Source organism: Poromitra crassiceps (assembly GCF_964638095.1).
Source record: "Poromitra crassiceps genome assembly, chromosome: 7".
Classification (NCBI taxonomy): domain Eukaryota; kingdom Metazoa; phylum Chordata; class Actinopteri; order Beryciformes; family Melamphaidae; genus Poromitra; species Poromitra crassiceps.
This window is the reverse complement of record NC_139628.1, coordinates 49,499,971-49,521,891: the sequence shown is the minus strand read 5'-3', so window position 1 is coordinate 49,521,891 and position 21,921 is coordinate 49,499,971. Positions and strand designations below refer to the sequence as shown.

Below are 21,921 nucleotides of genomic sequence, written 5' to 3'. Positions count from 1 at the left end.
ATACACGTTAAATTCTAAATGTAGGCTACCTTCCTCTCAATGTATTAGTATACGTGACAGAAAATCATCTTGTAATGAATGGACCCCAGTTCACTTGGATACATTGTGAAAAATATAGCAAGCTATTTGAAATAAATATAAATATATTTAGGAAAAATGTCCTAGAATAAGCACACTTTAAAATATCAGTAAACAGGGTGTGTCTGGTGTTGCCTCGGAATCGAATACGCCCACTCCACCAAGTAGAGTTTGACTGCTGAATGGAGTGTACGCGTTGATGACAATTTAGTCTGATATCAGAGGCTACATTATTTGGGATCGTCTCCTTGGCCGACTGGTTAGCGTGCTCGACTTTAACAAAAGAAGGGAAAACTCAAACCCGGGTTCGATTCCCCCCTGGCTACCAACAGGACACAGCTCTACAGGGGGAGGTAGTGTAACCACTACTTCTCAACCCGGGTTGACAAGACGAGCACGCTAATCCTTGGCCATTGGGATGGTCCCTTTAAAAAAAAAAATCAGGCTATTATTTGAAGTATTGTTTTCTGTCTCGCCCTGTTTTATCTTTTCCTCGTCTGTAAGGAATGCATAGCTGCAGGCGTCTTTCCCTGACGTCAAAAGTGTCTTTCCCTCACGTCAGAAAGTCATGATGATGGTGGACCTGTGGACTTCCTACTGTTGAAGCAGGCTGAGGAGGAGGGAGAGGGCGCATGTTCTGATCCAGTCCACCGAAGATGAGGTAAGAAAGAAAGACACGCGTCCTTATTTATTGACCGGTTATGAGACAGACGATAGAACTGTAGAGAAAACTCGCGGTAGAGAACGAGTGCCGTGCTGTGCTGTGCAGACGGTGTGTGTCTCTGTGTGTATGAAGTGTGTTGTAACAGTCTGGTGGACGGTGAAGGAATGTATTCAGTGCGCGTTGAGGAGCTGCAGAGGGTTTATATGCTGCAGGGCATATGATAGTTACATAACTTACTGTAGGCAGACAGGCAGTGATGTAGGATAACCTACTGTAGGTACATGAAGAAACCAAGAAGTTCACAACTGTGGAGTGGGCGTGGCTTCGAAGGTCTGGAGCCAGGCTACCTGAGATGCCTAGTACAATAAAAAAAAAAATGAAAAAATGGAAAGAAAAAAAACTAAGGCTAACATTACTCCAAATTAAAAGCCAGATTAAAAAGGTAGATCTTTAATTGCTTTTAAAAATACAGAGAGAGCTTGCCATTCTAACATCCAGAGGCAGCTACAGTTTAAAAACAGAAGACTATCTCAGCAGAATGTTTATGGGACACGATGATCAGGAAGATTTTAAAGAAAAGCGGTAGAGGTGATCCGTGATCTGGCTGGAACACAACATGACTGATCTGATGTAGGGAGTAGCAAGGTCAATTCAAGCTTTATAACCAGTCAAATAACTATAGGTAGTCATTCCAGTGTCTTAAGCACTGGGGTAATATAATTTTCTTTATTTGTTTTGGTTAAGACTCTGGCGACAGGCAGAATGCAGAACCCGTGGTAGGCTAGTCTTCTTAGGTAATCCAGTAAAAAGGGAATTACAATAGTTTGAAACAGCTGTTCCAGGGCTCTCCCCAGCAAAGATTAGATTAATCTATCTCATTATAATGTATGAGAATGAGTATTTTAATCATAGTCAGCACCACTAGTATCTGTTGTCACACACAGAGTAGACAGCAACTCAAATCTCGGGGGTCGGGCCTAATTTGTGTCAATTTTTTTTCTAATTTTCATGACATGAAAACCATTTGTGTGTGTGATGTTGTCTTTCTTGCAGGCTCAGCATCAGGCTCGCCTACATCTTCACATATAACCTGTTCCAGTTCTGTTGTCACACATGGATCCTGACTAATATGACCACCAGGTTTCTCACATTTGGTGGAGGTAAGCCTGAGCAGAGTCTTACAGCAAAGCAGTTCAGAAACAGCCAGGCCCCACTGGTCAGGGCAGGAATTACAGAGGCCAAGGCCTCTGTTGCCCCTCCCTCTGGCCGTGATGCCCTGGCTGAGATCCCTAAGGCCACCTTGGCAGTGCCCTGCTACCGGCCTGATACTGTCAGTTACATTAAGAGTGTCAGTGGTTGGGGGTACGGTGGTGCAGTGGTCAGCGCTGTCGCCTCAGCCCAGATTGGCAGAGGGTGGAGCAGCAACCAGGATAAATAAATTAAATTAGCACTAATGGGGGAGAAAAAATGGGAGAAAAAATGGGGAGAAAAAAAAAAGCGTCAGTGGTCTCAGTTTAATGTAGCCTGCCCTGTGCAAAGCATGTGTCATTGGTTCATTTTAACACACATTTATGAAAAATCACTCCTGACGGTGTCAATAGCCTAGAGCAATGGCCTTTGTGCCCTGGCATGTGGCCTTGTGTCCTAAGAGAAATGCGATGTTAAAGGCCAAATGGCCTTGGCCCTAAAATGACAAAATTCCCACGCTGCCACTGGTAAAGGTCCCATCTTGTGTAAAACAAGACTTCCTTGCTTCTTTGCTTAGAAAGGACTTGGGCGTGCTATATGAACATCATGGAAGTCTCAAAACACACGGTCCCCAGATAAAGCCCCACCCGCCATGGAAGGAAAAAGTGCCTCCAAAACGAGCCGTTTTGATTTCGGTGATTTTGTGACATCACAAAGTAACACTCGTTTCATTTGCTTTAAACAGTCCTCAAAACCTTGAGTAGGAATAGGATACAAGCCTCCGCCAAATGGCATATGAGCATGATTGTTTACCGTCTTGTTTACATGAAGCATTATTCATTTCCAGACGCCTTAGCGGACACGTTTTACTCTATTGGGGTTGCGATGACTCTGTGCCAGCTGCTCTCCATCCTGGAGCTTTTCCATATCGCGGATGGGATTGAGAAGGCCAGGCTTCTTCCTCGCTTAATCCAGGTGTGCATCACAACCTACTGTTAACCTGTTTAATACCACGTGGACGTTTAATGAGTTTACGGTCCATGTCAAATATGTGGAGTACATTCTGTATAAGCCACTATTTTAAATATAGGACTGCTCCTTTTTCAGGTTATGGAGAGGAACTTCCTGCTGCTCATGGTCATAGTACTGGAGGACATGCAGAGTAAACCAGTGGTCTGTGTCCTGTTCTTCCTGTGGAACATACTAGATCTACTACGGTATGGTATTACACACTGTGAGGCTCATCTCTTCATCCAAGTCCCATCATTGTATTCATGCTTGGTGAGATGATGTTCCCCTAAATACGGGAAAATATGGCAAGTTCAGCTCTTAAAAAGGCTGTACGGAAGCCGAAAACGGCCGTGCCTGCAATAACTTTTTTTGAATGACATCAGATATTCGCGCGACGAGATTACATCCAAAGTCAATGCAAAGTTTGCAAACGCGTGAGTAGATGAGATTTTGCCACGGGCGGTGTGAATGACGTGCATTTTCTTCTCATGACCCGTTTGCCCGAATAGATTTTTTCCCCAACTCATGTGCGAGTGAAGCGTTAATTTTGCCTTGGTGTGAATGTACAGTAACAGAAAGACACAATGCAATTCCTGCCTGTTACTGGTTGAAGTGCAGTTTGTGTTGACTCAGTTGTCATGGTGATGTCTTGCCTTCACCGACAGGTACCCGTATGAACTGCTGTGTGTTCTGGACACGCCCTCCTTCCAGCAGCTGTGGAGTCGCTACACACTGTGGATCCCCATTTACAGCCTGTCAGTCGCCACAGAAGGTGAGAGATCGTGGAGAGCAATGAGAAGACCTACGGGATGAAACATTGCATTTGGGGTTCTCTTTTCAACAACATTCCAGGTCCAATTCCCTTCAATTCAATGACCCAACATGGTATAAAAATAAAAATAAACTCTCTCTAGTTTGAGACATGGATATACTGTAGGTCAATTACTGTGACAAACACTGAGAAGAACTGGGAGAACCCTTAACATGTCGCTGCATCAAAATAATATAAACTTGAGCACTTTCAATAATGACCCATGTGTCGATTTTCACAAACTTTCAAGGCCTTGATTCTTTTCTCAAATTCATAAACGTTCAAGGATTTCGAGGACCCATGGGAACCCTGTGCATTTCTGCTTTCACTCCTTTCATTTCTATCATCATTAACTGTGAAAGGGGGAAAAAACACTAGTTTCAAAAATAAAATACAAATGATCATAGAACATTAGCTAGGCCTATCCTATCTGGCTGTTTGACACTGCATTTGGGCTGCTAATTAATTAATTAATAATTAATTAATTAATTAATTGGACAACGAAAAGGGGCATGACAGACACTTCACATCATCAGCCTTTTTCCAGCTGTGTCAAGAATGGTATGCTGTGAGGAAAGTGGTGAGCGTACAGGAAGTGAGTTGGCCAAGCGTAACGTACAGGAAGCGAGTGATAACATGGCAGGAAGTGAGGAAAGAGCATTCCAGCCTCAAGACGAGCACGTGCAGCAGAAAAGTGCAATGAGACCCACAGCAACAGTTAGGAAGCTTACGTCTACTGATATGAGACCCACAGCAACACAGTTAGGAAGCTTACGTCTACTGATAAGCACACAGGCAAAGGACATTATGAACCATGCAGTAGGGAAGAACGGGGCGAGTTGAGACAGTTTCTGCTTGAGGCATCTTTAAAGTGAGGGCATTGACAGTAATGTCTCCAACTAACACGTGTATATTTGAGGATGTGGTGGTGCATCCCTGGGAATAATCACTTTGGATTTAAAAAAAGAAAAGAAAAAAAGAGTGGTCTCTTTGCTCCCGATGAGGGGTACATTGAGCATAGGGAGAGGCGTGGCATGGTGGTTTTTGGTCTAAAATTCAAAATGTCAAATGTAGCCTAATAGTATTTCCCCAATTCCAATGTAGTTTTGACTGCAAATGGTAAATAAACTGACTCTGACTGACTCTAGTAGGATAATGGATTAGAGTAAAATAATACTTTAATAGGCTAATAATCATAAGTGGAGGCAAGTTGAGACTCGGGCTCAACTTCCGATTACCAATTTTGTCTAGCCCAGTGGTTCTCAAATGGGGGTCCGGGGACCCCCAGGGGTCCGTGGCACTTTGCCAGGGGGTCCGCGAAAAGTTTTCAGGAAAATAAAAATAACTTTTTTTTTGCAAAAGCTTCATAGTTCAACGAAAATATTTTATGCTTTAAATCTAAAATGGTTCATGGATTACATTCTAATCTAACAAACCTATCAATTTAAAAGTCAAGCACGTTACCGTGGAAACAATTAAGCTTAGCCCAAAATCACAAATCAGAATGAGGGGGTCCCTGGTATATTTTCTATCTTGCCTAGAAACGGGGGAGGGGGGCTCTATTTCCCCACAGGCTCAAATCACCCCACTCTCCCCTAGTTTGAATGTGTTGTGTTTCTGGTGACGACTATTAAGGTTTGTGTGTTGCAGGTATGACTCTTTACCAGGCCCTGCCTTACGGTGAGTTGTGGAGCGCATCAGGCTCTGCACACATCCACCTCCCCTCTGTGCTGCTGGCCTGCCTCCCTGTTCTTGCAGTTGGTAAGATGATTTATGATGTTCTACTGATGTCTGTCCTATCAATACTTAAGCAGGAAATACTTTGTGTGTGACTTAAAGGACAAAGACATTGGATTATCTTACGCAGCTAGATATCAATAATACGCACTTTCCCTCAACCTGCCTTGTGTACTACTACTCGACGTAACGCCAACCTAAGTTTGGCCATAAGTAAAAAAAAAAAAAAAAAAAAAATCACACCCAGATGTTGAAGTAAGCAGTGCAGGTTTGTGCAGGTCGACCCCCTCTCCCTCGCTCCCCTCTTCCAGATCTAATAAGAATCTACACTAATAAGAAAAGAGAAAAAACAAAAATTGCAGGCGACCCCACTTAGGGTCGCGACCTTACACTTAGTTCACACAGAGAACCTACGCCTTGCCTTGCCTCAATCCACGCCTACGCCTGCAGACCTTGAGCTGGGCGTGAACCTATTACATGCTTTTTCGATCACACCGCACGCCTTTGCACGCTGAACCTGGAGCCGAGTCACAAGCGCCTCTCCTCTCTCCCGACTGTATTTTTTCATGTGTGGTCCCGAATTATCATAGGTAAAATAAATCGGATATATTTAATGTTCTATTGATGCTGGATATGTATATCCAGGTCTGACTATAGTCGGACATTTTAGAGAGGTGATCTTGCAAGAATATGTGCTGGCACAACAACATTGTCCATCTTGCTTCTTCGGTCGCTATTCTCTCTCATGAAGATTTGTTTGCCGACAGGGAGAAAGCCCCACGTGATAGCCACCCGTCAATCTCTTTCTCTCTCTCTGCTCAACACTGTTGTAGTAACTCCATTTTATTTTGAAATTCAGTTGACTTTGCCATTTCCCACGGATATTGTCGCGTCTTTCTTTCATGGCTTGACAGAAGAAGCCTGCCTGCACACGCCTTGTCGGCTTGAAAATAGAACTCACGCCTAAACGATGAAATCGGCAAGGCACAGGCAAGGCGTGGGTACACGCAGGGTTCACACTCAGGCGCCATGTGTACACAGCCTCGTTGACTAAAACGGACGCCTATTTAAAAGCGTGGGTAAAGGCAAGGCATAGGCAAGGCTTGGGTCGCCGGTGTGAACCCAGCCTAAGGTTGGGAACCACTGCTCTACATGTTACCACCTTCCTATCCCTAGCTACACCCCTTTACCCTAGCAACACCCCCTTCCTCACCCCCCCCCCCCCCCACCCGCCCTACCCACCCCTGCAATCCTGATGATGACCCCCCTCTATGACCTTCCTATCCCTAGCTATGGCCTCTTTTGCGTAGCCCTGCCCCCTTCCTTTTTTATCAGACTACTGGATTCACTTTTACTTACAGCTACTGAATTTCCCAACACTCACACAACAACCATCTTTTCCAGGTATCTCTCTTTTTTTCTAGCCTGGTTATTCCTATATTTAGACATTTGATAGATTTGCGATGCGACTGCAAAGCCTCTCTAGGCAAAGACCTGTGGTTGTATTTCTTTGTCTTTCCAAAGAGTAGCATGCTAACAGCAATGCTTTCTTCTCAGGGGCTTGTGTTACAGTCTGGCAGTTACTGAAGGAAAGAAAACAGCACCTGGACAAGTGGGACAAGAAGCTGAAAAGAAAATGACACCTCTAGTCAAAGAACTGCATGTTTGGACGGGTTAAGAGAGCAGTCACTAGTTCTCAACATCAATGGACCAAAAAATGTTGTCAAGATATATATATATATTGCTGTACCATTCTATGTATGTATGTTTTCGTTTTACAATTACTATAAGAATCTTTAAAATCAGAGAGGGTATTTTTTGTATGTACATTTAATGGGCATATGTTTTGACAAAGCACATCCGTCTTTACAATGTCAATATAAAGCTGGCTGAAATGGCAGTTCTAAGTCTTAATTCATCTAAGGCAGGGGTTCCCAACCTTTTTTGTGCCAAGGACCGGTAGATACATGGGAAAAAAAGTTGCGGACCGGTTGTCAATTTTAATGCGACAAAGGGTAAATAACAGCCTTTTGTGTTGTACTGTATGTAGCCTATACAGTATTTATGTTTTTGTTTTAACTACAAACATAAATAAACGTCAACTTGAAACTATGTTTCAACTACCACACACAGCCTATAATATTATAGCCTATGTTTATTTAATTTGTTTTTACCGGCTCGCGGCCCCGTACCAAATGCGTTGCGGCCGGTACCGGTCCGCGGCCCAGCGGTTGGGGACCACTGATCTAAGGAAAGTAAATGGGAGAAGAGCAGCTGTAACGTGGTCATGAATACTGAGACTGCATCTCAAGCAGTTCATCTCAACAGTCTGTGGTGACCATCTCCACACAGAAAGAGCCATCAAGAGCCCACCACCGTTTACATCTTCCAACGACGACAGTGAGGAAGTGAACTGGTCCGGTGGGCGAGGGGATGCTACCAGCCGTAAGCTCTGGTCCACACGCCTTTCTTCTTGAACTCAGCGGAGGTCTTCAGGGCCAACAAGGCAGCTTCACGGCAACAAGGAGACACACAAGACAGTCAGAAAAGCAACGCAGCAGAATGCATTTCATTTTCACGTTCACAGCAACCCAATCACCAGAATAAAATGGCAGCTTTGTACGTTGTTGGAAATGTAAAATATGAACATTTCTGAACCTAAATACGTTGGCTATGACGTTTCTAAAACGTGGCATTTTGACAACAAGGGGACTTCAATGTTGGGTTTGTGAATGTTGACATTCGCTTGCTAGGGAGGGCTTCAAGTGACTGTTGGACTGATATACTGATATTTAATGCTGATATTCACCATGTTTACATTGAAATATCTTTAACCATTTTTAGGCCAAATCTAGATGAGAATTCAGTGTTCCCCCATAGTGATGTGGTATTAACAGCTTTTAGGCTGTCGTGGGACACTAAACCTCTCCATAGAGACCCAGAGAGTACTTTTTGACATGGTAGGGAAACTCTGGGATAGAGTACTTTCTTTAAATTGAAAGGGATTTCACAAACACATCTACTGTAAATGAATACATAAAATGTACAAAGATCAGTCATCATCAAATGTCACTGCGAGTTGGACAGAATCTGGTGCTGGGGCAACACACAGGTGGCCTGGATGTTTTTTCATGCCACAAGAACACAAGTTGTGGGGCGTCCACGTAGTGCAGTGGTAGATCCCCTAACCTACCAACACGAAGGTTGCAGGTTCCAGTATTGTGTACTGTATGTGTATTGTATGGTAGTGTTGTGTTGTGTTTAGATTAGTTTCACCTTTGGCTGTGCTGAAGGACGCGGCCGACAGACTCTGTTCAGGACCCTCTGTGATGCTGAGAAGCCAGTCTACAAACTGGTGCACGCACACGCAGTCACACACGCACGCACACACACACACGCACACGCACACACACACACGATCATATTCTAGAACTACTAGGCCATTAATTAAGAGTTTTCCCTCAACAACCTCATCACTGCATATTGATAGTGAGTAAGGAAGTTCATGCATTTATGATCTTAATATGCTTTGCTTAGTGTAGGCCGTATAAGGTGCTAGTATAGTATATTAAGATTAATGTAATTCATATACAACAACTTCCTTAATATCTTTAACATTTAGACGTTATTAAATATTTTTTGCATAACAAAATGGTTGTCAGCATACAAAAGCACACAAAACAGGAAACAAACAAAAATAAACATCTAATATGCTGCTGTTTTAGTTAATAGTGAATATGTGCCCCATAATATAGTGTTACCATTTGTTGTTGTTCAGTTTACATTACAGCAAGTGTGTGCCACCTGTGATTGGCTCGTCCATGGCTCCTTACCTTCTGTGATTGGCTCCTCCAGGGCTCCTTGGACAGCAGCTGGGTGAGGCTGTGGGGCAGTCCCAGCATGCACTGCGGCAGGCTGTGGTCGGCCAGCGACTCGTCGCCGTAGAGACCATGATGCAGCACGGGGGGCCTGGAGTCAGGTTGCCACGGGAACCACTGAGCCCTGAGGCCAAGGAGGAGGGGCATGGAGCGGTCGCCCCAGGCAACCACAGCACCAGCCCACACCTGGAACAGGAAGTCTGTGGCCTGCAAAGGAGCATGGGAAATGAAGTCCTGCTTACTTATGGAAAATATTATGTATGTAAACGTAACCGTCATATCAGAGGTGGATGACACGAACTACCTGGTGTTGGATTATTGGATTATTAATGGCAACCCTAAATTAATTTAAAGACCCCCCTAAAGTGATGTCATGTAGTCATGTATATAAAATGGACAGAAATAATAATTTGTGTCTGATATGGTTTTTCCCCACACAAAAACTTAAATTATCCTGTTCAAATCCTTAAAATGCTCCTTCTCTGCTTCTTCTCCCTCATTAAAAATTCTAGAATCTTTGAATATATGCAAATATTTAATATCCAAAGTTTTCCTGCTGGACACAAGATGTCTCCTACTTCACTGTGAAGTCCATTCTCGGTGTATGTGCACTGGAGACTTCAAGTTTCATACACATTGTGTCAGTTGAATATTGGACAGGGATTGGCTCCAAACTAATTGTGATGTCACACATGATGCTCGTAGGCCCGCCAGCAAAAGATGTGATTTTCAATGAGCTCAGAGAAACTTTCCACTTTCAGCAGATGAATGTGAAAACAACCTTCTAGTGTCAAACTCTGCTCAGACATCATTCTGCACAGAGGAGCTCAAACATCCAACTGAAGGAACGAGAAGAAGAACATGTTTTTGACTTTAGGGGCTCTTTAACAAAAGCAGATGACTTCAGTGTTTCCCATACATAAAGGAATTTATGGCGCACCGCCACAAAAGGATTTTGACCGCCACAACAAGATGTTGACCAAAAAAAAATATATATATATACTGTATATATATATATTTTTTTTACAGTGCACCTGAACGCAACATGCAAGATACCCGCTGAATAAGTGTCCAAATGTTCATGTCATTCTGGCCAATACTTCTGTTATAGCATTTCAGTCTGGAATATGGAATATCTTTCAATAATCTATGATTTAGCTGCTAAATTGTCAAATACCGCCATCTGCTCGCTACCCAGGCACTTATGTATGTACTTAACCTAACTAACTTAACCTAACTAACTATCCGGTGTGCACAACATTGTCAGCCTAAACTCCGGCTGACACCCCAAAAACCTACAATCCGCTACAGAAAAATGTATATTGTTTGTTTATTAACTGGCCCCTCGCCTTCTATCATTTCACGAAAGTGGCAAAGCAAGTTGAGTATCCCTGACCTATAGGGAGAAATTTAGTTTGTCATTGTAAACCCACAGCACAGTAATGATGACATGTTCTTCATAGATCTAGCCTTTTAATTTTGCTCCTAAGCTTTCTCAAAGTACACCAAATTCATGCATTTTACTTTAAAATGTTTACAAAAAATCCCGCGGGGGAGGCATGCCCCCGCACCCCCCTGGGGGGTCTGCGGTCCCCCACCACAAATACTCAAAATCCTGTGGTGGGAAACACTGGACTTCCTATTTGAATGAGGCACTCTGATGCATGTAAGCTCTTCAATACGACCGACTCAAGTGTCAAACCTGTCTGCACATGAATTCCCATTAGTGCACTGTGTGCACACGCCCAACCTGTCTGAGGCTGCATTCCAAGCCGCCTCAGGTATGCCGGCCATTCCACCCTCGACTCTCACCTACATGTTAGAATGCTTTGACTTCTCAACATACGTTCTGTCATCTGCAGCCATGTGTCAAAAAACAGCAGCATGTCTGCAAAACCCCGTCACGTTTCTCCCAACATGGCTCAGATAGCGTACCAGTCTGGTGTCCCCGCACGAGACGGAGGTGGCACCGTACGCCACGTTTCGGATGTGTCCCATCAGTTCCAGGAGCCACTCCATCCGTTTGGAGACATCTAGGACACAGTGAAGAAACCTTCTCAATATATGGATTCGAAAACTGAATCAGTTCTCGAGGCCTATTTTACAATTATGAAATAATTTAAGGTTACTACAATAATTAGGTTGACTTTTGATTTTGATGGTTTTGTTGATTCCATTTTTATTACCAAAGACTTCCATGATTCTGTTTTTTTCTGCATTGTGGAACTCATATGGCCCTACTGGGTTCCTGTCTGACCTGTGTTGGGGCTGGCGGCCAGGCAGCATTGGTAGAACGTCTGGAGGAGGAGCCAGCCCACGCGGCGGCTGGGCCAGCCGCGGAGCACGGCGGCGATGACGTCGTTGAGGCCCAGGAGGGGAACTCTGCCCTGGGAGGTCAGATAGGCCAGGACAAAGCAGGTCTTTTCCATCTCCGCCTGGGCACAGAGCACACAGCAGCTCAGCACCACACACACACAGCTACACCTGCACAGTGACCGCATCTTCAAGTTGTCTGTCAGCAGGACATCTCAAAACATTATGAATGGATTTGCGCAATGGGCGTAGCCAATCACAAAAGGCGCCTACATTCCAAACGGATTCACCTAACACCACTGTTGTTGACGTAAATTGTCAGTTGCCTTTGGTCAGCTTGCATAAAAGGGTTAGTTAAGTTTCCCTTTTTCTTTTTACTTTTCACAACTTACAAGCACTTTCCTCTCCCTATACAGAAAAAAGACAAAGCCAGAGTCTCTTCCACTCATCACAGGGCTCCAGAGCGCGTGCACATGCCATCAATGATCTGTCAAGTGTGACTAAACATTTTCATAACAATAATGAAATAATAATCTTAAATGACGACAAGCAAAACTATTATTTGTATACATTAATAAAATACGGAATAGATGTAGTGGTCCATCAACAAATAGTGTCATGTGCATCTCCAGAGTTGCAGCTCTGATCCTGTTAAAAAGTTCAAGTTCAAAAGTTATTTTTCTGATAAATGTCGAAATGACACATTTAATACTGGTAATGCTTTGGAAGTGTTTTGTATGGTGTTGATTTAATAAGCTATTGGAAATTGATCAAACACATTAGGGGTATATGTAATAATAATAATAATAATAATAATAATCTGACCCGGGCCAGACTAGGGCCTAAATCTGAGGCCTGTGCAGGACTCTAGTACTTCTCCAACCAAACTATCTTACCTTACTAATTACTCCTTTATTTGATGAGATTTTTGTACTTTGTGTGTATGTGTGTTCATACATGTGTATGTGTGTACTTGTGTGTGTGTTTGTTCGTCATATACCTCTGTGACTTGAGCAATTCGGTCGATCTCCGAATCGGACAGCTCAGACAGACATTTGGCGATTCCCACGTACAAATCCACTTCAGTATCCTACAACAAGTGAAACAGTGATCAGCAGACAGAACGTCTTCACCAAGTACCCCCCCAGGGCAGTAAGTACCCCCCCCCCCCAGGGCAGTAAGTACCCCCCCAGGGCAGCCATTACTGGAAATAAGACTGTGTTCTTTCGTGAATGACCTGGTACAATCACAGCACTGGCTGTACTCGCTAGATATGCAAAACAGGGGTGTCAAAATATTTTTTTCTCTGGATCTCACATTTTCTCCCCAAATGTACTTGGCCAATTCCCCCTGCTGTCCCGGCCGTTGCTCCACCCCCTCTGATACATGTGCAGTCACCAGCAGCTTCATTTCACCTGACAGCGAGGAGTTTCTATTCCCACCCAGTTTCCCTCCCCCCTGAACAGGTGCACCGCCACCAACCAACCAGAGGAAGCACTAGTGCAGTACCCCACCGGTTTCCCACCCACAGACACGGTCAATTGTGCCTGGATGGATGCCCGACCAAGCCGGAGGCAACACGTCGGCTCAAACCTGCAACCCTTGTGTTGGTAGGCAGGGAATCTACCGCTGCACTAGCTGGACGACCTTGAGTGTTTTCTCTCGACATTCGGGAAGTCTCTTTATTCACGCTGTACCTGGATGTGGTTTGGCAGGAGGGTGTAGACCTTCTGGACGGTGGAGCAGAGGAGGGTCCAGCAGGAGTTGGGGGGGTTGGGCAGGGCCATGGCCCGTGCGAGGCCCTGCAGCAGGGGGCGACAGAGGGCCGGCTGCCGGGCTCGAGCCTCCTCCTGGAAGTGCTGCAGCCCCAGGCTCTCCAGGTACACCTGCAGCTTGTCCTCGGCCACATGCTTCATCCATAAGCCCAGCGTCTCGTACAGGTGACCGCGCGTCCCATACTGAGGGACACAAGGCAGCAGTGAAGTAGCCTACCCCCATTACATTACATTACAGTAGGCTAGCCAGGACCAATGACTACCATTCATTGTGCTAAGCTAGCTAGCGGGAGGGGCGGGTCGCTACTTTTCTAGTACACGCACAGAGAAGAGATCTATCTTCTCGTCTTACTATCGGGGATATGGCAAATAGGCCAATCTCCCAAAACGTTGGCGTGTTCCTTTAAACATCAAATTCAAGGACTTTTCAAGGACCTTCCAGGCCCAATGACCCCAAATCCAAGGACCCAACACAGCCTAGTTTGAGACACGGATCAAGGTTAACCCATTGATACCTGATGCAGCATTTGTTTGTGTATCCCTTTAAGACCGCGAACCGCAACCGCGTCACGCGGTTCGCGGTCTTAAAGGGATACACACACAAATGAGGGATATACACGCAAATGCTGCATCAGGTATCAATGGGTTAATTACATTTACTGTTACAGCACTGAGAATGTTTCTAATGAGAACTAGCAGCTTTATAACCTGACGCTGCCAGATGGACGGTATAGCTCCACATAATTTCACTAAACCAGTCGATCTGGGAATGCAGTAACCAGACCCGCTGACGGAGGCGGGCACTTTTTCCAAGCTACTTGGCAGGTGATTGGATGACCCATCTGTCTATCACCGCTGGTGGGTGTTAACTTCAACCAATCAGATCGCCGAAGGTGCCTGTGCCCTGATCTCCGTGGTATTCATTGATTGAGTCCTCACGGTCATAAAGTCACCTTCGAAGCATTTACCGTAAATTCCGGACTATAAGACGCACCGGTCTATAAGCCGCACCTTCAAAGGTGACTATTTTTTTCTTCTATAAGCCGCACCGGTCTATAAGCCGCGGGTGTTTTGATGTTTAATTACCATATGTAAGGCTTCGTGCACAGAGGGGATTGTCGGGAAAGAGATGGCTGTTTGGGGAAGCTCCCATTTATTAACATTTCAACAAAACAAAAGTCAGGTCACTAATCCCCAGACAAAATCACACATTGTGGTATTTTTTGTTTTTTTTACAGTGCACACAGTGTCCGCGGTGTGGTGAAAAGAGGGCAAGAGAGGAAATTAAAACAGAAGTGGATTTATAGTTAGAAAGAGTGCTAAAGAAGAGAGAATTCCGTTTTTTATTTTTTTATTTTAGTTACTCACAGTACTATTGACCAGTCCAACTCAAAAGATATTCGGCAGTTTCACTTTGAGCTCTTGTTCCGCCGCTGGGCACACAGTGTCCGCGGTGTGGTGAAAAGAGGGCAAGAGAGGAAATTAAAACAGAAGTGGATTTATAGTTAGAAAGAGTGCTAAAGATAGTCCGGTCTGGTTATGACGAGTCTCGCTGGGTACAGTACGCCAAAGCGATATCCATTGACTCGATGATGCTGTTGTATGTTGCGCGTTTCTGTTGCACCAACGCGGAGAGGTCCTGCCGGACGAAAAAGCGCGTACCCTCCCAGGTGAGGGGCTTCTTCCCCGCAGCCTGGAGGATGAGTTGACGGTCGGGCCAGCGGAGTAGGCAGATGAAGATGGCCCTCGGTGGCAGGCCGGGGTCTGGACGTGGCCGAGGCGCCCGGTGTGCCCTGTCCACCTCTGGTGGTTTCTCGCCTTCCTTCAGGTCCAGGATGTAACACAGGATTTTGCCACGAAAGCGTCCATGTCACCAATCTCAGCTCCTCTTTTACATTGATCAGGCGAATGTTATTTCTTTTACTCCTGCTGATTAAGTCATCAACCTGCGTGTGCAGGGTTTTCGATTTTGCATTTTATCCATTTTCGGACTCACTGTGTTGTTTTTGTCCTCCAGTGCGCGGATGCGCTTTTCCGCATTATAAACTCTGTTCACGGTTGCCTTAGTTTCTTTAGTGAGTGAGTGGATGGACTTCTGCACGTTTTCAAACTTGTTTTCAAGCTGCTCAAAACCTCTGAGCGATGTCGGACTTAATCGATAGTGTTTCACGGAGTAAAAGTTTAGCCCAAGCGTGTATCTCCAGCCTCCAGCAGGTGAGTCATTTCCTCATTCATGGCGTGATTGCTTCGTCTTTTTCTTTCTGCTTACCTGTGTTGTGTTATGTTATGTTATGTTATGTTGTTAAAAGAGGGCAAGAGAGGAAATTAAAACAGAAGTGGATTTATAGTTAGAAAGAGTGCTAAAAAAGAGAGATTTTTTTTTTTTTTTTGAAAAAAATCCATAGATAAGACGCACCGTTATATAAGCCGCAGGGGGCAAAAAAGGCCAAAAAACGGGAAAAAAGCCGCGGCTTATAGTCCGGAATTTACGGTAGTTAGATTATAACGAACTAGTAGGCTTAGCCTTCCCAAATGTTGAGGGTCGTTTTTTAGAATTTAATACATAGAATTGGGAACGTTACATTCAATTTCATTCAGACTGCCTGTCACTTCCGCGGCGGCAGCCATGTTGACGAGTGAAAAGAACTACAAAGACCATGTACCCACTACTTGCCCAGACGAGCCTGAGCCCACCTACGGCTGCCGCTGATTGGTCGGGCCGGCATGGTTCGACCAATCATCTTAACTGCCTGTGCATGACAAGATGGATACGTCGAGAGAATCTCTTTTGATCTCGCGAGGTTATCCATCTTGCAAGCAAGGTTAGCAGCTTTACAGAAGCTCACAGACAACTATTAAAAAGAGAGCAGCTTGAATGTGTGAACACTTTTCAACAGTGCTGTGTTACACGTTAAGAAAAAAACAATCAAAAGAACTTCAATTTCTATTATTGCACAAAATATATGAAATCAATCAATGACCCATGTCTGTCTATTTTCAAAAACGTTTTAAGGCCTTGATTTCTCTCTCTCAAATAACTCAATAACAACAATTGGAACAATAACAGGAGTGTGCTCCAGTGGAGTAAACCACCATAAACCTCGACGCAGGGACCTTTCATTAACCAGCCAAGACCATTTGAAGGTTAACCCATTGAGACCTGATGCAGCATTTGTGTGTGTATCCCTTTAAGACCGCGTGACGCGGTTCGCGGTCTTAAAGGGATACACACACAAATGAGGGATATACACGCAAATGCTGCATCAGGTATCAATAGGTTAAAGGAGAACTTACGCTTAGACTGTGCACAAGGGGAGGGGACAGCCATGAGCCCAGGAAGAGAGAGGCACTCTGGGAGGACTGAACTTGACACACTGCCAGCACTATGCATTGATGTTGTACCTCCTCTCCTATGAGACAGAGAGAGAATACACGTTTTATATTGATGGTTTGACTCTGGCAGCCTTTGTGTACAAATGTATGAATATGAATATGAATATGAATATGAATATGAATATGAATATATGGACACCCTTACCGAAGCTAAGCCTCATGAGCGGTGACAGGATTGCGTTCCAGTTTATGGGGGGGTACTGGAAACTCCCCCCGACTGATGCCAGGGGGGCCAGCACAGTCTTAAGCAGTGCCGGATTGGCAAACTCCGGACCTGGGTCAAGGAGAGGAGAGGAGATTCAACAATAAAATAAAAATAAAAACATTTCAGTGAAAACTCATGGAAAATGAAATGAATTGCCTTTACTAATATTTTAATTCTAACAAATACAGGCAATTTATGTCAATATTGATGAAGTTGAATTTTTGGGAGTTTGATGGTTTTAGGGTAACCTTGCAAGCAAACTGGATTCTCTCACCAGATCTAAATCTCACGAGAGACAGAATGTGAAACAAACACATGCATCTGGCAGCGTCAGGTTAGGATTATGGAGTCTGATGTAAGAAGCAGGTACATGCAATGCCCTAACTGATGCGCTATTAGTAATTATTTTAACAGGATTATGGGAGGATAGGGGACTCAATGCATAGATTGAAATGACTAACCTATATATTCATTCATAAAATAAAAAAATAATAAGAATTACATGTTGAAGTTTGTGGCATGCTCCCAATTATAGAAATTGGAAGTAATATATAATAATATATTGACAAGCCAGTATCGCGTGTTGACACTTAAATAAATAATATTATTCTCTAACTTTTTTCACTGTGTGCTTCCCATGAGGAATTAATACATAATTCTTTGAAGGAGTGCTGTAGATGTGGGTGAAGGTGACATCAGAGATCTAGGGTTAGGTCAACAGTGGACAGCAGAGATCTAGGGTTAGGTCAACAGTGGACAGCAGAGATCTAGGGTTAGGTCAACAGGTGACAGCAGAGATCTAGGGTTAGGTAAACAGGTGACAGCAGAGATCTAGGGTTAGGTAAACAGGTGACAGCAGAGATCTAGGGTTAGGTAAACAGGTGACAGCAGAGATCTAGGGTTAGGTCAACAGGTGACAGCAGAGATCTAGGGTTAGGTAAACAGGTGACAGCAGAGATCTAGGGTTAGGTAAACAGGTGACAGCAGAGATCTAGGGTTAGGTAAACAGGTGACAGCAGAGATCTAGGGTTAGGTAAACAGGTGACAGCAGATATCTAGGGTTAGGTCAACAGGTGACAGCAGAGATCTAGGGTTAGGTCAACAGGTGACAGCAGAGATCTAGGGTTAGGTAAACAGTGGACAAACCTTTCTTTCCTGCCTCTGCGATGAAGTGGACCAGCGCTCTGATGACGCTCCTCTCTGACAGATAACTGAAGTCCTGAGGAACTGAGAGGAGCACAGGAGGACAGAGACGTATCACACCAAAGATTCTGTCAACAAGTCATTTGTATTTGGGCAATGGGCAGGTTGTTATTTTTCTTTAGTGTCGGCTAATGTTCACAAATGCACTTGAAGATATTCCAATGTACTACAGTACCAATTGAACAACAGCGACACTTATCCATACAGTACAACATGTATGATGTTCTGATGTACCAACTAATGGTCATACAAACAGGATGGAGACCTATATGTTAGAAACAAGATGTGTGATCTAATGTCAACTCTAACTTTAACAAATGCGCTTCCACTGCCATTTACTGCAAAATGTCTTTATCAACAAACTAATTTTTCACAAAACGAATATTAGGGACGTGAATCTTTCCATGCAAAGTAACAGTGTTAGTTTAGGTTCTGCTCAAATTGGATATGTCAAACCTGGTGACGTGGAGGCTCAGCCTGCTGCCTCCATTTTGAGCTAAACCCTGCTGTGCTAAGGGGGCGTCTGGGTAGTGTAGAGGTCAAAGCACTGTTCTACCACCGCAGACCCGGGTTCAATTCCCGGGAGCGGTACTTCCAGCTTGGTCAGATGTTCCTACAGACACAATTGGCTGTCTGCTGGTGGGAAGCCGGTGGCGTATGAGTCCAGGCTGCTGCACTAACGCCTCCTCTGGTCGGTGGTGTTCGGGGGAGGGGGGAACTGGGGGGGAATAGCTTGATCCTCCCACGCGGTACGTCCTGCAAGTGAGACTCCTCGTTGTCAGGTGAAAAGAAGTGGCTGGTGACTGTACATGTATCCGAGGACAACAACAACTCTCCCCAGATCGGCAGAGGGGGTGGAGCAACAAACGGGACAGCAGGGGGAATTGGGCCAGTACCTGCTGTGTGACTGTGACAGTACCTGCTGTGTGACTGTACCTGCTGTGTGACTGTACCTGCTGTGTGACTGTACCTGCTGTGTGACTGTACCTGCTGTGTGACTGTGACTGTACCTGCTGTGTGACTGTGACAGTACCTGCTGTGTGACTGTGACAGTACCTGCTGTGTGACTGTGACAGTACCTGCTGTGTGACTGTGACTGTACCTGCTGTGTGACTGTGACTGTACCTGCTGTGTGACTGTGACTGTACCTGCTGTGTGACTGTGACTGTACCTGCTGTGTGACTGTGACAGTACCTGCTGTGTGACTGTGACTGTACCTGCTGTGTGACTGTGACAGTACCTGCTGTGTGACTGTGACTGTACCTGCTGTGTGACTGTGACTGTACCTGCTGTGTGACTGTGACTGTACCTGCTGTGTGACTGTGACTGTGACTGTACCTGCTGTGTGACTGTGACTGTACCTGCTGTGTGACTGTGACTGTACCTGCTGTGTGACTGTGACTGTACCTGCTGTGTGACTGTGACTGTACCTGCTGTGTGACTGTGACTGTACCTGCTGTGTGACTGTGACTGTACCTGCTGTGTGACTGTGACTGTACCTGCTGTGTGACTGTGACTGTATGACTGTGACTGTACCTGCTGTGTGACTGTGACTGTACCTGCTGTGTGACTGTGACTGTACCTGCTGTGTGACTGTACCTGCTGTGTGACTGTGACTGCTGGACATATGGGCCAAATGCAAATGAGCCAGCAAACAGGCACTGTTGGACTGCAGACCCATGGCTCCTGAGAACGTTATGATCTACAACAGACACAAAACAGGCCAAAAATGATGGGCCGTTCCTCTAAGGCTCATCGAAATTGGACTGGCCTTTTGGTTAACTTTGATTAGAGCGCCCCCAAAAGCCCAATCTATGCATTTGTTTAAAGACCAAAACACAGAACGAAGATACATCATTACTTTCAGCATGCATCCAAATCAAAACAGATGACTGCAGGGCTCGACATTAAGGGTTGCCAGGTTGCCATTGGCAACCATTTTGAAAAATTGTCAAGCAATTCTTGGTTTATTGGATTTGATGGACACAGCCCAATCAAATTAAATGTATATTATTTAAAACTATTGTTTTCTTGACCTATGAAAAGACAAGATCCAGAGTAAAATGTGTTCACGTACCTGCGTCACGGCACGAATAACCTCATTCAGTCTGCCCTGCTGCTGAGAGGAAAGCTCCGACTCACTCTTCAGCTGCAACACGGGACGACAACTTCAATCAACAGTATGAGTGAAGGTGCATGTATAACATAAATATTATAAATGACCATATTATAAATATATGGATAAACTCTTCAATCTATGGAATAGAGGTGTTGAATCCAGGGTCCCTGGATCCCAATTTGAGAACCACTGGTCTAATCAATTGGAATTTGTAATTTAGTTTTAAACTGGTTTGTTTTTTACTGATCCCAGCTGCCTGGATGTCTTACCTGCATGAGGTAACTCTCAGATCCCACCAGAGCCACCAGGCCGCTGAGGGCAGCCAGGCGCTGCATAGTTGGACAACCCTGAAACACAATGTGCCAAAGTCAGCTCCTGAGTGACCACTCAACACAGGACATTCACCACTACTGCTTTTTAGTAGTCATCAACTACCGTAAATTCCGGACTATAAGCCGCGGCTTTTTCCCCGTTTTTTGGCCCCTGCGGCTTATATAACGGTGCGGCTTATCTATGGATTTTTTCAGCAAAAAAATAAATAAAAAACGGAATTCTCTCTTCTTTAGCACTCTTTCTAACTATAAATCCACTTCTGTTTTAATTTCCTCTCTTGCCCTCTTTTCACCACACCGCGGACACTGTGTGCACTGTAAAAAAAAACACAGGTGGTGTTGTGTTATGTTGTTTTGTTGAAATGTTAATAAATGGGAGCTTCCTCAAACAGCCATCTCTTTCCCGACAATCCCCTCTGTGCATGAACCCTTACATATGGTAATTAAACATTAAAACACAATAAAAAAAAAAACATTAAAACACCCGCGGCTTATAGTCCGGTGCGGCTTATATATGTAACAAACAGGCAATTTTGCTGCTGCGGCTTATACTCCGGTGCGCCTTATAGTCCGGAATTTACGGTACTCCCAAACAAGTCACAGGTCACAGGAAATATATTATTTTCATCCAATAAAAATGATAAATTCTCATCGAAAAGGTCTCAAAAATAGCCTGTAAAGGATTAACCCTCGTATTGTCTTCATGTCCTGTTGCTCCTGTTGTCCTCCAGGGTCATATTGACCCGGTATTGTTTGACTGTTTATGAAGCATAAACTATACATCATCACCCAATTCTCTGTTACACCTTTCTAACCCACTTCTTTCCAAACTACTACCACACATTTTCTTCTTCCTATTGGAATTTATGGTCAATAGACCTCATTTAAACTTGAGTGACACAACATGAGGTCATATTTATTCTCAAACGTGCGACAATTATATATATGTATATATAATTATATATATGAAAAATATAGACTTGGCGTGGAAAAGTGTGTACCTCAGCCAGGAGGATCTTGATCCAAGCAGCCAACAGACGAGGGTGGAGGTCCTCTGCTTTCCCGTGGCCGCAGGTCGACAGACCATGGACCACCAAGCCCAGAGCCAGGGAGAAGCCTGGGGTCTGGACACACACACAGACAAATAATAATTATAATAAATACTCAAAGCGCTTCACGTTGGTGGCTGCTACACCGATGTGAAGCACCCACCT

The 21,921-nt window shown here is 44.5% G+C and overlaps 2 protein-coding genes across 2 annotated transcripts in view; one reads left to right on the top strand and one right to left on the bottom strand.

The window, feature by feature from the left end:
- Nucleotides 1-259: 259 nt before the first annotated feature.
- Nucleotides 260-7,389, top strand: hacd4 (3-hydroxyacyl-CoA dehydratase 4). The gene is made up of 7 exons (XM_083640591.1): nt 260-739; nt 1,796-1,902; nt 2,778-2,905; nt 3,038-3,147; nt 3,607-3,713; nt 5,403-5,513; nt 7,047-7,389. Exons 1-7 carry the CDS (start codon nt 735-737, stop codon nt 7,127-7,129), a joined length of 651 nt encoding a protein of 216 aa, XP_083496717.1. The 5' UTR covers nt 260-734; the 3' UTR covers nt 7,130-7,389.
- Nucleotides 7,390-7,542: 153 nt separating this feature from the next.
- focad (focadhesin) overlaps nt 7,543-21,921 on the bottom strand; it is a gene marked incomplete at its 5' end in the record, with an annotated part of 71,082 nt that continues 56,703 nt past the window's right edge. Inside the window, 14 exons of the mRNA XM_083640590.1 lie at nt 7,543-7,999; nt 8,766-8,841; nt 9,323-9,574; nt 11,303-11,400; nt 11,625-11,802; nt 12,681-12,770; nt 13,378-13,638; nt 16,750-16,865; nt 16,994-17,122; nt 18,200-18,280; nt 19,856-19,958; nt 20,334-20,405; nt 20,645-20,722; nt 21,709-21,831. Coding sequence (XP_083496716.1) covers nt 7,926-7,999; nt 8,766-8,841; nt 9,323-9,574; nt 11,303-11,400; nt 11,625-11,802; nt 12,681-12,770; nt 13,378-13,638; nt 16,750-16,865; nt 16,994-17,122; nt 18,200-18,280; nt 19,856-19,958; nt 20,334-20,405; nt 20,645-20,722; nt 21,709-21,831 — 1,731 coding nt within the window. The 3' untranslated portion in view covers nt 7,543-7,925. The remainder of the gene's footprint in view (nt 8,000-8,765; nt 8,842-9,322; nt 9,575-11,302; nt 11,401-11,624; nt 11,803-12,680; nt 12,771-13,377; nt 13,639-16,749; nt 16,866-16,993; nt 17,123-18,199; nt 18,281-19,855; nt 19,959-20,333; nt 20,406-20,644; nt 20,723-21,708; nt 21,832-21,921) is intronic.

Coding starts and splice junctions, on each gene's coding strand:
- hacd4 (XM_083640591.1), top strand. Junction 2,906..3,037: donor TTCTTCCTCGCTTAATCCAG/GTGTGCATCACA, acceptor CTCCTTTTTCAG/GTTATGGAGAGGAACTTCCT. Junction 3,714..5,402: donor CCTGTCAGTCGCCACAGAAG/GTGAGAGATCGT, acceptor TGTGTGTTGCAG/GTATGACTCTTTACCAGGCC.